Source organism: Urocitellus parryii, chromosome 6, assembly GCF_045843805.1.
Source record: "Urocitellus parryii isolate mUroPar1 chromosome 6, mUroPar1.hap1, whole genome shotgun sequence".
Classification (NCBI taxonomy): domain Eukaryota; kingdom Metazoa; phylum Chordata; class Mammalia; order Rodentia; family Sciuridae; genus Urocitellus; species Urocitellus parryii.
Window position 1 is genome coordinate 78,342,483 of NC_135536.1, and position 14,056 is coordinate 78,356,538.

Consider the following 14,056-nt stretch of genomic DNA (forward strand, 5'->3'; position numbering starts at 1 on the left):
TTGGAGAAAAAAAGAGATCTAAGATTTAAGTCTTAAAAAAGGAAGGTCTTAAGATTTTGAATATGAAATCAGAATGGAACAGAATAGAACAAAAATGAGAATTGGCAGAGAAAAGCCACTTTGAGAACTAAGTAGGGAACTAAGTATATGCCAGAGTTTGATGTCTGAGGATGAACTATGTCTGAGATGAACCTCTGTACTCAGAGGTTGTTGGCACAATTAAAAATATAAAATTGTTGTAGATTCTTTTTGTGCTCCAACGGGAAGCTGATGAACAGGTGCCTGCCTTCTAGTTTCAGCTCCCTTCTACTTAACTCTGAGACTCAAGCAAGTTAGCCTCTGTGTGTATGCTTCCTCATCTGTCACCTGGGGCTTGTTTGTCTGATAGGGGATGATTTAATCTAGCTCACAGATATAGCCAGATGATGAAATAATAGATGTGGATTTAAAATGGAAAATGGTAGAAGACTTCACTATTTGTAAGTCATGGATATTTTTAATCCTAAATATATTAGCATTGTTATTGATCTTTCTAATTCTTTTAACAAACAACCTGGACAACTTGTCTCCTACAGATACATTTTGAAAAATAGCAACTACTTTTAAGAGTAAAAATGGTAAAACACTTAGAATTCAAATTCCTTATTAAATTCCTTCTTTGAGTTACTTTAAACTCAAAAGGAATAAATTTGACTTTTGGATTTGTTTTAGCATATTTTATGCCCCCAAATTCACAGTCTTGGAAAATGTAAAACTTTATTAATTTTTAAGTAATCATACACAGGTGCATTAGTACACTCCTGTACTACCAGATACTTGAAGCTGAGGCAAGAAGAGTGCAAGTTCAAAGCCAACCTAGATAACTTAGCAAGACGTGTCTCAAAAATTAAAGGAATTGAGGTATACTCAATGGTAGAGGACTTATCTAGCATGTGCAAGGGTCTGGATTTGATCTCCAGTACCCCCCCCCCAAAGAGAAAAATAATAATAGACATTAAAGAAAAAGATTATATCTTTGAAACCCAGCTTATATATATTTTTAATTCATTTATTTACTCTAATTTATTATACATGACAGCAGAATGTATTTCAATTCATAGTACACATATAGAGCATAATTTTTCATGTTTCTGTTCATTCCCAAAGTAGAGGCACACCATTCGTGTCTTCATACATGTATTTAAGGTAATGATATCTATCTCATTCCACTATCTTTCCTACCCCCCTACCCGCTCCATTTGCCCTATCTAAAGTTCCTCCATTCCTCCATAATCCCCCCACTATTCCCATTATGCATAAGCATCCACATATCAGAGAAAACATTCAGCATTTGTTTTTTTTTGGGGATTGGCTTACTTCACTTAGTGTAATATTCTCCAACTCTATCCCCTTTACCTGCAAATGCCATGATTCCATTCTTTTTTAATGCTGAGTAATATTCCATTGTGTATATATACCACAGTTTCTCTGTCGATTCATCTACTGAGGGCATCTAGGTTGGTTCCACAATTTACCTATTGTGAATTCTGCTGCTATAAACATTAATGTGGCTATGTCACTGTAGTATGCCATTTTTAAGTACTTTGGGTATAAACCAAGGAGTGGGATAGCTAGGTCAAATGGTGGTTCCATTCCAAGTTTTTCAAGGAATCTCCATACTGCTTTCCATATCAGTAACACCAATTTGCAGTCCCACCAGCAATATATGAATGTGCCTTTCTCCCCACATCCTTGCCAACACTTATTGTTGTTTGTATTTTTTTTAAGAGAGGGGGGGAGGGAGGGAGGGAGGGAGGAGAGAGAGAATTTTAATATTTATTTTTTTTTTAGTTTTCGGCGGACACAACATCTTTGTTTGTATGTGGTGCTGAGGATCGAACCCGGGCTGCACGCATGCCAGGCGAGCACGCTACCGCTTGAGCCACATCCCCAGTTCTTGTTGTTTGTATTCTTAATAGCTGCCATTCTGACTAGAGTGAGATAAAATCTTTAAGTAGTTTTGATTTGCATTTATCTAATTGCTAGAGATGTTGAACATTTTTTCATGTATTTGTTAATTGATTGTATATTATCTTCTGAGAATTATCTGTTCAGTTCCTTGGCCCATTTACTGATTGGGGTTTTTTTTTTTTAGCGTTAAGCTTTTTGAGTCCTTTATATATCATAGAGATTAGTACTCATTCTAAATAGAGACAAATTGAAAGCATTCCCTCTAAAAACTGGAACAAGGCAGAGATGCCCTCTTTTACCATGTTTATTTAACATAGTTCTTGAAACTCTAGCCAGAGCAATTAGACAGATGAAAGAAATTAAAGGGATTCTGATAGGAAAAGAAGAACTCAAACTATCACTATTTGTCAACAACATGATTCTATACCTGGAGGATCCAAAAACTTCCACCAGAAAACTTCTAGAACTAATAAATGAATTCGGCAAAGTAGCAGGATATAAAATCAACACCCATAAATCAAAGGCATTTCTGTACATCAGTGAGAAATCCTCTGAAAGAGAAACTAGGAAAACCACCCTGTTTACAATAGCCTTAAAAAAATACTTGGGAATCAACAAAAGAGGTGAAAGACCTCTACAATGAAAACTACAGAATGCTAAAGAAAGAAATTAAAGAAGATCTTAGAAGATGGAAAGATCTCCCTTGTTCTTGGATAAGCAGAATTAATATTGTCAAAATGACTGTACCACCAAAAGTGCTATACAGATTTAATATAATCCTAACCAAAATCCCAATGACATTCCTCATAGAAATAGAAAATGCAGTCATGAAATTCTCTGAAGAAATAAGAGACCCAAATTGCTAAAGTATCCTAAGCAAGAAGAGTGAAGCAGGTGAAATCACTATACTAGACTTGAAACTATATACATACAGAGAAATAGTAACAAAAATGGCATGGTATTGGCACCAAAATAGATTTGTAGATCAATGGTTCAGAATAGAGGACACAGAGACAAACCCACATAAATACAGTTATCTCATAGTAGACAAAGACACCAAAAACATATATTGGAGAAAAGATAGCATCTTCATCAAATGATGCTGGGAAAACTGGAAATCCATATGCAGCAAAATGAAATTAAGCCCCTCTCACTATGTACAAAACTCAACTCAATGTGCATCAAGGACCTAGGAATTAGACCAGAGACTCACCCTGTGCCTAATAGGAAATAAAGTAGGCCCAAATATTTATCATGTTGGATTAGGCCCCAACTTCCTTAGTAAGGCTCCCATAGTGCAAGAAATAAAATCAAGAATCAATAAATGGGAGCTACGGTTGTGGCTCAGTGGTAGAATGCTCACCTAGTATGCACAAGGCCCTAGGTTCGATCCTCAGCACCACATCAAAATAAATAAATAAATAAATAAAGGTATTGTGTCCAACTACAATTAAAAAGTAAATATCAAAAAAGAATCAATAAATAGGGTGGATTCAAACTGAAAAGCTGCTTCTCAGCAAAAGAATCAGTGAAGTGAATAGAGAGCCTACAGAATGGGAGCAAATGATTACCAGCTTATATTTTTAATAAAAAATTTTGTTATATTTTTCCTCTAAGAGTTTGGTTTTTTATATGTATATTGACCAATCTAATCCCAGATTTTAGCATATGAAATTATTAAAAGTGTTAAATTAACTTATTCTCAAAGTAATTTTATTTTGAATATAACTCGTTAAGATGAGCTGAGATTGAATAAACTCTGGAGAGTCATAGTTATTAATGTGGTTCAATCTCTAAGTGAAAATGTGTTTGAATTATATTTTATGAACTAAAATTGAGTGATTTGATTATTTTCTATTTTATGTATTATCATTCCCATGCTTTGGGTTTTTTTTTGTTGTTGTTCTTCTCTTTTAATAGCCAGAAATAACTGTAGAAAATCTTCCCACTTATTTAAGACTTCAGAAACCATTACTTATTTTGTTCAGTGATGGCAGTATAAATCCTCAGTATAGAAAAGCAATATTGACGCTAATGAAACAGAAACACTTGGATTCTTTTATTCCTTGCTGGTTAAATCTGTAAGTATATTTTCATTTTTTATATGTAAGAGATAAAGAATAATTATTATATTTTTATAACAAAAATAAACTCTATAACTTTGCCTTTGGAGTTAATATTAATGGGACTAAATATCTTGTCATGGTACTTTAGTAACTAACTTCCCATAGACAAGGTCCAGTTTGACCTGTTTCAAATTGAATTTTATTCTGTAGAGTGTGTGTGTGTGTGTGTGTGTGTGTGTCTGTGTGTGTGTCTGTGTGTATGTGTGTATACTCCTGGAGACTGAACCCAGAAGTGCTCTACCACTGAGCCTTATCCCCAACCCTTTTTAAATTTTATTTTTAGACAGGGTATTGCTAAATTACTAAAATTATCCTCAAACTTTTGATTGCCCTGCCTTAGCCTCTGAGAATACAGGCATGTACCACCACTCTTGACTACAATAAATTTTTTAACAATCATTTTTCTGATTTTAAAAGTAATTGTTGTCCATTGGAAAAAAATTGGCAAATACAAAAAAGTAAGCATTGTGATATTTTGTTCTGTTTTCTGTGTTTCTGTATTGTTATAGTCCAGCCATAATGTTATGGACAGATTTTAGTACACCCATCAGCAGTACTTCCTGGTACATTTGCTGGATGTATGGCTTGTGTTACTTGAAGTGTGTATCATAAGTGTCTGTCATATATAACCCTTTAATTGTTGAACTGACATGTGATCAGGTACTTGGCTAAACTTTCAAAGGAGCCTATTGACTGTATCAAACCTAAGCTGACAAGCCTTCACAATATGTGTGCTTGTTTTGAAAACTGTCATTGACTGCCTTTTTTCCTTGTAAGAGGAAGAAAGCACCCATGTTAAAAAAAAATTTAAAAAAAAATCTAATTACTAATGCCATAGTCATAGACCTCTTAGATTTTAGAATGTCTTTTTATAGAATAAATTTACTGGCATGATACTAATTAAAGTTTAATGTTCCATAAACTTATTTTCATTTTTGTGATAGAACTATTAACTAATATTTTCAATTGTTCCTCTTGTAGGAAGAACACTCCTGTGGGGAGAGGAATCTTGCGGGCATATTTCAGCCCTCTGCCTCCCCTTCCTCTTCTTGTTTTGGTGAATCTGCATTCAGGTGGTCAAGTATTTGCATTTCCTTCCAATCAGTCTATAACTGAACAAAACCTTGTGTTATGGCTTAAAAAATTAGAAGCAGGACTAGAAAATCATATCAGTAAGTTTTTCTATTTTATTTAATACATTCAATTCTTCATTTTGTTCTGTTGATTTTTAAATTTCAGTTGTAGCTAATGAATACTGGTATGTGTTGAATGGTGTTTATAAGTATTCTAAGTATTAATATGCTGATAGCATTGTCCATAGAACAGTCTGATTATGAGACTAAGGTGAAAAGCCTCAGTTGGGGACAGTGGACTTACCTACTAAGCAGTCAGCTCACTTACTAAATCTCTCTTTTCTCTTGAATTTTAATTCTTGGAGTCCATGTTGCTCCTATAGATTGCCAATATCTTCAAAAATGATTTTTGTAATTTATCCAACTTAAAAAAAAATCCTTACCATGGAAGCACTGACCTACCCAAGCCTAAGTCCTTCTTGCTGCTTTTATGAAGCTTAAAATTGTTGATTTCACAGATACTTCTAGTATAGCTTTTTCATATAAATGCCAGTTTTTTCTATAACTGGGCAAAAATTTGTGGTTTTATAGAAAAAGGACACTTTAAAAATAGTACATTATCATCATATAAAACTCTAGTTTTAAGTATTTTAAGAAGGTGTATCTTGAACTAACTATCTCTCAGTTTCTCCGTCCACATTTGTTGTTCTTGCTTTTGTTAATCAGGTGGGTCTACCCTTTTGGTTGTCGTGTACATGGCTTTTACACTGTAATAGGCAAATTACTTCATAGAAAGTTATTGTTGGCATAAAAGTCATAGTCAGTATTTATTGAGCATGTGCACTTTTCCCGGCATGGGAACATTTCAGTGATTATCTGATTTAGTCTCCTTATAACCCCAGAGTTCTGGTTCTGGATATTGTCATTATACATTTTTTTCCAGATTAAGAAAATAGAGGTTAGTAACTTGTCAATGGTAATTGAACCAATAATTATCAGAGTAGGAATTCAAACCAAACAGGATAACTTCATAGCTTCTACTGTTAATCAAATTGCCTAATGAATTGAATGCATAATTGTGCTTATTTTATTGAGTCTTCAAGTAACCATATAATTAAAATCATCTGTGTAGTCATCAATATCTCCATAGATATTCTACCAAATCTATACACATAAATATCTGAGAGAAGCAATCGGGCTTAATGAAGCAGTATTCTAGTAAATATCATTATTTTATATTTAACTTGAATAATTATAATAACAGCTAACAAAAATGCATTTTATTAATTATTTCATTTAACTATCACAAAAAGCCTGAGGTAGGTATTACCTACAAAAATCTGGCTGTTAAATGGAGAAAAGTTAATTTCTCATATGTTATCAGCTTTAAGTAGTTTTCCTTTTCTAATGACCAATATTTTAAAATAATGTTAAGATTCACTTCCATGAAGCTCATCTGAAAAAAATCATCCAGTAATTGTCTACACATAGTATAGTCAACTCCATAGCAATTTTAAATTATTCCTATCTATAATTATTTTTGTAAAATACACTTTTCATGAAGTGTATGGAAAGGATCTTAATCAAAACCTGTAAGAACAGAATATCCTTTAAGATATAAGGCAACACTTATATCAATACAATAATAATATCTAAATATATATGTTCCAAAATGTTTTTCTGGAATGACTTATGAGAAATAGTTACCATATTTGGAGATTGAGATTGGAGTAAGGAGGGAAGTAGGAGACTTCATTGTAGTTTGAATCTGTGTGTACATAATCTTATTACATATATTGCTATTTTTGAAACCCCAACAAGGATTAATTGGCAGTAAGATTATGAACCTTTTTTCCCCATTAACGTTTATCGCTATATAGAAAATAATGGCTTGTAAATATAATGTAAAATAAGACTGCCGCAGTCCGGCTGCAGCAAAATAACCAGGGAGTGACGAACAACTTGTGTACATTGATACAGCAGGAGTGGGAGCCTTTATTGTAGGACAGGAGGGATATATATACATTCCACACAGCTTATCTTAATTAACATAAACTCCATACAGCAGTCAACCAATAAGAAATCTCCACATTTAATGGCTCGCTGGCGTTATTTCACAAACCACTCCCTCTGGCAAAATGCCAGGCGCCATCCAGACTTGTTTACAGACCCTAACATAAGACAGTAGCTAGTGATAAATATATCAAATTTGCTAATCACAATGGTATTAGAAATATAAAGCTAAGTAAAATTAATAAGGCCTTCATGCCTACAAATATATTTTTTCAAAATGAAACATTTTCTAGTATATTCATGTGATGATTTTATAGATGATTTTATAGTTAGTCATTAACCCTTGGTTGTGTTTTCCTTCCAGCAATTTTATCTGCTCAGGAATGGAAACCCCCTCTTCCAGCTTATGATTTTCTAAGTATGATGGATGCTGCAACAGCTCCACATTCCACTAGGAAAAAGCCTCAGTATACGAAAGAAACACATGTGACAGAGAATGACAAGGAACAGCATGAAGACAAGTCGGCAATCAGAAAAGAGCCCATTGAAACACTGAGAATAAAGCACTGGAATAAAAGTAACTGGTTTAAAGAAACAGAGAAATCCCTTAAGCATGATAAAGAGTTATGATGCTCAAAAGTAAGCTAATTTGATAGGGCTGTCATTTCAAAAGTCTTTTTAGCTTCTTTGAGAGACTTGAGAATTTATTTAATTAAGGAATGATACTAAATCATGTCAAATAGACCAGTGCCATCTAGTAGAATTTTAATGCAAGCCACAAAATTTTATAGTAGCTACATTTTATATATGTATATATTATTTTTTAGTTATATATGGACACAATATCTTTATTTTGTTTATTTATTTCTATGTGGTGCTGAGGATCAAACCCAGTGCCTCACATGTGCAAGGTAAGTGCTCTGCCACTGAGCCACAACTCCCACCCAAGTAGTTATACTTTTTAAAAAGTAAAATTGTGATGTTGGGGTTTTTCTCTGGGGTACGGCTGCCGTTTATACTTTTCCCAACACATCTGAAAGGAAGTTGGATGCTGGCCATGATTAAGTTCAAGGCGAACCTGCAACCCACGGGTGGGTCAGGTCCAGCAACCTGCCGAGTGAGAGATGAGCTACGCTCGCCTGCAGGGAACGCGGACAGGACCCACAAGTAGTACAGGGCCGGCGGCTTGCTGAAGGGCAGGCCCGTCCCCTCCCCCAGTGTCTGCAAGGTAGGCGGGACCCTGACCAGCGGCGGATGGCCCCAGCGGCCTGCTGAGGGGTGGAACCGGCCCCTCCCCCAGTGCCTGCAAGGTAGGCGAACCTTCGACCCATAGGGAGGTCAGACCCAGCAACCTGCGGAGTGACAGAGGTGCCCCTTGTGCCTGCTGGGTAGGCAGACCTTTGACCGACCAGCAGAGCAGACCTAGGGCCTGCCAGCGTAACAGACGGATCACACAAATTGGAGGAGGATCACAGCCACTACCTGCCCTGCAAGGTGATCTTTCAACCATACAAGAGCAATATAAATAAATAGAGGGAAAATTTCAAAAACACAACAGTTTCACCAAGCAGAAAGAAACGCCAGCAGTATGAAAAGACAAGGAAAGAAAGGACCACAGGCAATGCAGGTCAACTCAACTTTAGAAGAGGTAATAGGTGCAACAGATGGAATGTCAGATAGAGAGGTCAGGATATACATGCTTCAGATGATCTGCAGTCTCAAGGAAGACATGAGACAGCAAAATCAGATAATGAAAGACCACATTGACAAACAAATCCAGGAAGTAAAAGATCAATTTCACAGGGAGATAGAGGTAATAAAAAACAAACAAATAAAAATCCTAGAAATGCAGGAAACAATAAACCAACTTAAAAACTCAATTGAGAATACTACCAGCAGAGTAGATCACCTAGAAGAAAGAACATCAGACAATGAAGACAAAGTATTTCAACTGGAAAAGAACATAGACAGCTCAGCAAGTCTGCTAAGAAACCATGAGCAGAACATCCAAGAATTATGGGACAATATCAAAAGACCAAATTTAAGAGTCATTGGGATACAGGAAGGCACAGAGCTCCATACCAAAGGAATAAACAGTCTATTCAGTGAAATAATACGAGAAAACTTCCCAGACTTGAAGAATGAGACAGAATCCCAAATCCTAGAAGCCTACAGGACGCCGAATGTGCAAAATCATAAGAGATCCACACCTAGACACATTATAATGAAGATGTCCAACATACAGAATAAGGAGAGAATTTTAAAAGCTGCAAGAGAAAGAAAGCAGATTACATTTAGGGGTAAACCAATCAGGATAACAGCTGATCTCTCAACACAGACTCTAAAAGCTAGAAGATCCTGGAATAACATATTTCAAACACTGAAAGAAAATGGGTTCCAACCAAGAATCGTGTATCCGGCGAAATTAAGCTTCAGGATAGAAGATGAAATTAAAACCTTCCATGATAAACAAAAGTTAAAAGAATTCGCAGCTAGAAAACCATCTCTTCAAAAAATCCTTGGCAAAACATTACAGGAAGAGGAAATGGAAAATAACATTGAAAACCAACAATGGGAGGTAGGACAGTAAAGGGGGGAAAGTAGTCAAAGAGGATAACAAATCAGGTTTAGTAACATCAATAAACAAATATGGATAGAAGAACAAACCATATCTCAATAATAACCCTAAATGTTAATGGCTTAAACTCACCAATTAAGAGACACAGGCTAGTAGAATGGATCACAAAACAAGACCCAACAATATGCTGCCTACAGGAGACGCATCTGATAGGAAAAGATATTCATAGACTGAAGGTGAAAGGGTGGGAAAAATCATACCACTCATATGGACTGCGGAAACAAGCAGGAGTGTCCATACTCATATCCAATAAAATAGATTTCAAGCCAAAGTTAATCAAAAGGGATAAAGAAGGACACTTCATACTGCTCAAGGGAACCATACACCAACAAGACATAACAATCATAAATATATATGCCCCAAATAATGGTGCAGCTGTGTTCATCAAGCAAACTCTTCTCAAGTTCAAGAGTCTAATAGACCACCATACAATAATCATGGGAGACTTCAACTCACCTCTCTCACCACTCGACAGATCTACCAAACAAAAGTTAAATAAGGAAACTATAGAACTCAACAACACAATCAACAACCTAGACTTAATTGACATATATAGACTATACCACCCAACATCAAGTAGTTACACTTTTTTCTCAGCAGCACATGGAACCTTCTCAAAAATAGACCATATACTATGTCACAGGGCAACTCTTAGACAATATAAAGGGGTAGAGATAATACCATGCATCTTATCTGATCATAATGGAATGAAACTGAAAATCAATGATAAAAGAAGGAAGGAAAAATCAAGCATCACCTGGAGAATGAACAATAGGTTGCTGAATGATCAATGGGTTTTAGAAGACATCAAGGAGGAAATTAAAAACTTCCTAGAGTCAAATGAAAACACAGACACAACATATCGGAATCTATGGGACACATTGAAAGCAGTTCTAAGAGGAAAATTCATTGCTTGGAGTTCATTCCTCAAAAAAAGAAAAAACCAACAAATAAATGATCTCATACTTCATCTCAAAATCCTAGAAAAAGAAGAGCAAAACAACAGCAAAAGAAGTAGAAGGCAAGAAATAATTAAAATTAGAGCTGAAATTAATGAAATTGAAACAAAAGAAACAATTGAAAAAATTGACAAAACTAAAAGTTGGTTCTTTGAAAAAATAAATAAAATTGACAGACCCTTAGCCATGCTAACGAAGAGAAGAAGAGAGAGAACCCAAATTACTAGCATACGGGATGAAAAAGGCAATATCACAACAGACACTTCAGAAATACAGAAGATAATTAGAAATTATTTTGAATCCTTATACTCCAATAAAATAGAAGATAGTGAAGGCATAGATAAATTCCTTAAGTCTTATGATCTGCCCAGATTGAGTCAGGAGGATATAGACAACCTAAACAGACCAATAACAATAGAAGAAATAGAAGAAACCATCAAAAGATTACCAACTAAGAAAAGCCCAGGACCGGATGGGTATACAGCAGAGTTTTACAAAACCTTTAAAGAGGAACTAACACCAATACTTTTCAAGCTATTTCAGGAAATAGAAAAAGAGGGAGAACTTCCAAATTCATTCTACGAAGCCAACATCACCCTGATTCCGAAACCAGACAAAGACACTTCAAAGAAAGAAAACTACAGACCAATATCTCTAATGAACCTTGAAGCAAAAATCCTCAATAAAATTCTGGCGAATCGGATTCAAATACATATCAAAAAAATTATACACCATGATCAAGTAGGATTCATCCATGGGATGCAAGGCTGGCTCAATATACGGAAATCAATTAATGTTATTCACCACATCAATAGACTTAAAAATAAGAACCATATGATCATCTCGATAGATGCAGAAAAAGCATTCGACAAAGTACAGCATCCCTTTATGTTCAAAACTCTAGAAAAATTAGGGATAACTGGATCATACCTCAACATTGTAAAAGCAATCTATGATAAGCCACAGGCCAGCGTCATTCTGAATGGAGAAAAATTGAAGGCATTCCCTCTAAGATCTGGTACACGACAGGGATGCCCTCTCTCACCACTTCTGTTCAACATAGTCCTCGAAACACTGGCCAGAGCAATTAGACAGACGAAAGAAATTAAAGGCATAAAAATAGGAAAAGAAGAACTTAAATTATCACTATTTGCAGATGATATGATTCTATACCTAGCAGACCCAAAAGGGTCTACAAAGAAGCTATTAGAGCTAATAAATGAATTCAGCAAAGTGGCAGGATATAAGATCAACACGCATAAATCAAAGGCATTCCTGTATATCAGCGACAAACCCTCTGAAATGGAAATGAGGACAACTACTCCATTCACAATATCCCCCCCAAAAATAAAATACTTGGGAATCAACCTAACAAAAGAGGTGAAAGATTTATACAATGAAAATTACAGAACCTTAAAGAAAGATATAGAAGAAGACCTTAGAAGATGGAAAAATATACCCTGCTCATGGATAGGCAGAACTAACATCATCAAAATGGCGATATTACCAAAAGTTCTCTATAAGTTCAATGAAATGCCAATCAAAATCCCAACAGCATTTCTTGTAGAAATAGATAAAAGAATCATGAAATTCATATGGAATAATAAAAGACCCAGAATAGCAAAAACAATACTAAGCAGGAAGTGTGAATCAGGCGGTATAGCGATACCAGACTTCAAACTATACTACAGAGCAATAGTAACAAAAACAGCATGGTACTGGTACCAAAACAGGCGGGTGGACCAATGGTACAGAATAGAGGACACAGTAACCAATCCACAAAACTACAACTATCTTATATTTGATAAAAGGGCTAAAAGCATGCAATGGAGGAAGGATAGCATCTTCAACAAATGGTGCTGGGAAAACTGGAAATCCATCTGCATCAAAATGAATCTGAATCCCTATCTCTCGCCATGCACAAAAGTTAACTCAAAATGGATCAAGGAGCTTGATATTAAATGAGAGACACAGCATCTGATAGAAGAAAAAGTTGGCTATGATCTATGTACTGTGGGATCAGGCTCCAAATTCCTCAATAGGACACCCATAGCGCAAGAGTTAACAACTAGAATCAACAAATGGGACTTACTCAAACTAAAAAGTTTTTTCTCAGCAAAAGAAACAATAAGAGAGATAAACAGGGAGCCTACATCCTGGGAACAAATCTTTACTCCACACACTTCAGATAGAGCCCTAATAACCAGAATATATAAAGAACTCAAAAAATTAGACAATAAGATAACAAATAACCCAATCAATAAATGGGCAAAGGACCTGAACAGACACTTCTCAGAGGAGGACATACAATCAATCAATAAGTACATGAAAAAATGCTCACCACCGCTAGCAGTCAGAGAAATGCAAATCAAAACCACCCTAAGATACCATCTCACTCCAGTAAGATTGGCAGCCATTAGGAAGTCAAACAACAATAAGTGCTGGAAAGGATGCGGGGGGGGGGGGGAAAGGGCACTCTTGTTCATTGCTGGTGGGACTGCAAATTGGTGCAGCCAATTTGGAAAGCAGTATGGAGATTTCTTGGAAAGCTGGGAATGGAACCACCATTTGACCCAGCTATTCCCCTTCTCGGTCTATTCCCCAAAGACCTAATAAGAGCATGCTACAGGGACACTGCTACATTGATGTTCATAGCAGCACAATTCACGATAGCAAGATTGTGGAATCAGCCTAGATGCCCTTCAATAGATGAATGGATAAAAAAAAATGTGGCATTTATACACAATGGAGTATTACTCTGCATTAAAAAATGACAAAATCATAGAATTTGGAGGGAAATGGATGGCATTAGAGCAGATTATGCTAAGTGAAGCTAGTCAATCTTTAAAAAACAAATACCAAATGACTCCTTTGATATAAGGGGAGGAAATAAGGACAGGGTAGGGACGAAGAGCTTGAGACGAAGATTTACATTAACAGGGTTGAGAGGTGGGAGGGAAATGAAGTGAGAAGGGAAATCGCATGGTAATGGAAGGCGATCCTCAGGGTTATACAAAATGACATATAAGAGGAAAGAAGGGGTAAGACAAGATAATACAAATGGAAGAAATGATTTACAGTAGAAGGGGTAGAGAGAGAAAAGGGGAGGGGAGGGGAGGGGAGGGGAGGGGGGATAGTAGACAATAGGACAGACAGCAGAATACATCAGACACTAGAAAGGCAATATGTCAATCAATGGAAGGGTAACTGATGTGATACAGCAATCTGTATACGGGGTAAAATTGGGAGTTCATAACCCACTTGAATCAAACTGTGAAATATGATGTATTAAGAACT

General features: G+C 35.9%; 1 protein-coding gene across 1 annotated transcript in view; it reads left to right on the forward strand.

Annotated features, from left to right (window-relative positions):
- Txndc16 (thioredoxin domain containing 16) overlaps positions 1-9,247 on the forward strand; it is a 98,274-nt gene extending 89,027 nt beyond the window's left edge. The window contains exons 19-21 of the mRNA XM_026411039.2: positions 3,871-4,031; positions 5,058-5,248; positions 7,527-9,247. Coding sequence (XP_026266824.1) covers positions 3,871-4,031; positions 5,058-5,248; positions 7,527-7,792 — 618 coding nt within the window. The 3' untranslated portion in view covers positions 7,793-9,247. The remainder of the gene's footprint in view (positions 1-3,870; positions 4,032-5,057; positions 5,249-7,526) is intronic.
- The last annotated feature ends 4,809 nt before the right edge of the window (positions 9,248-14,056 follow it).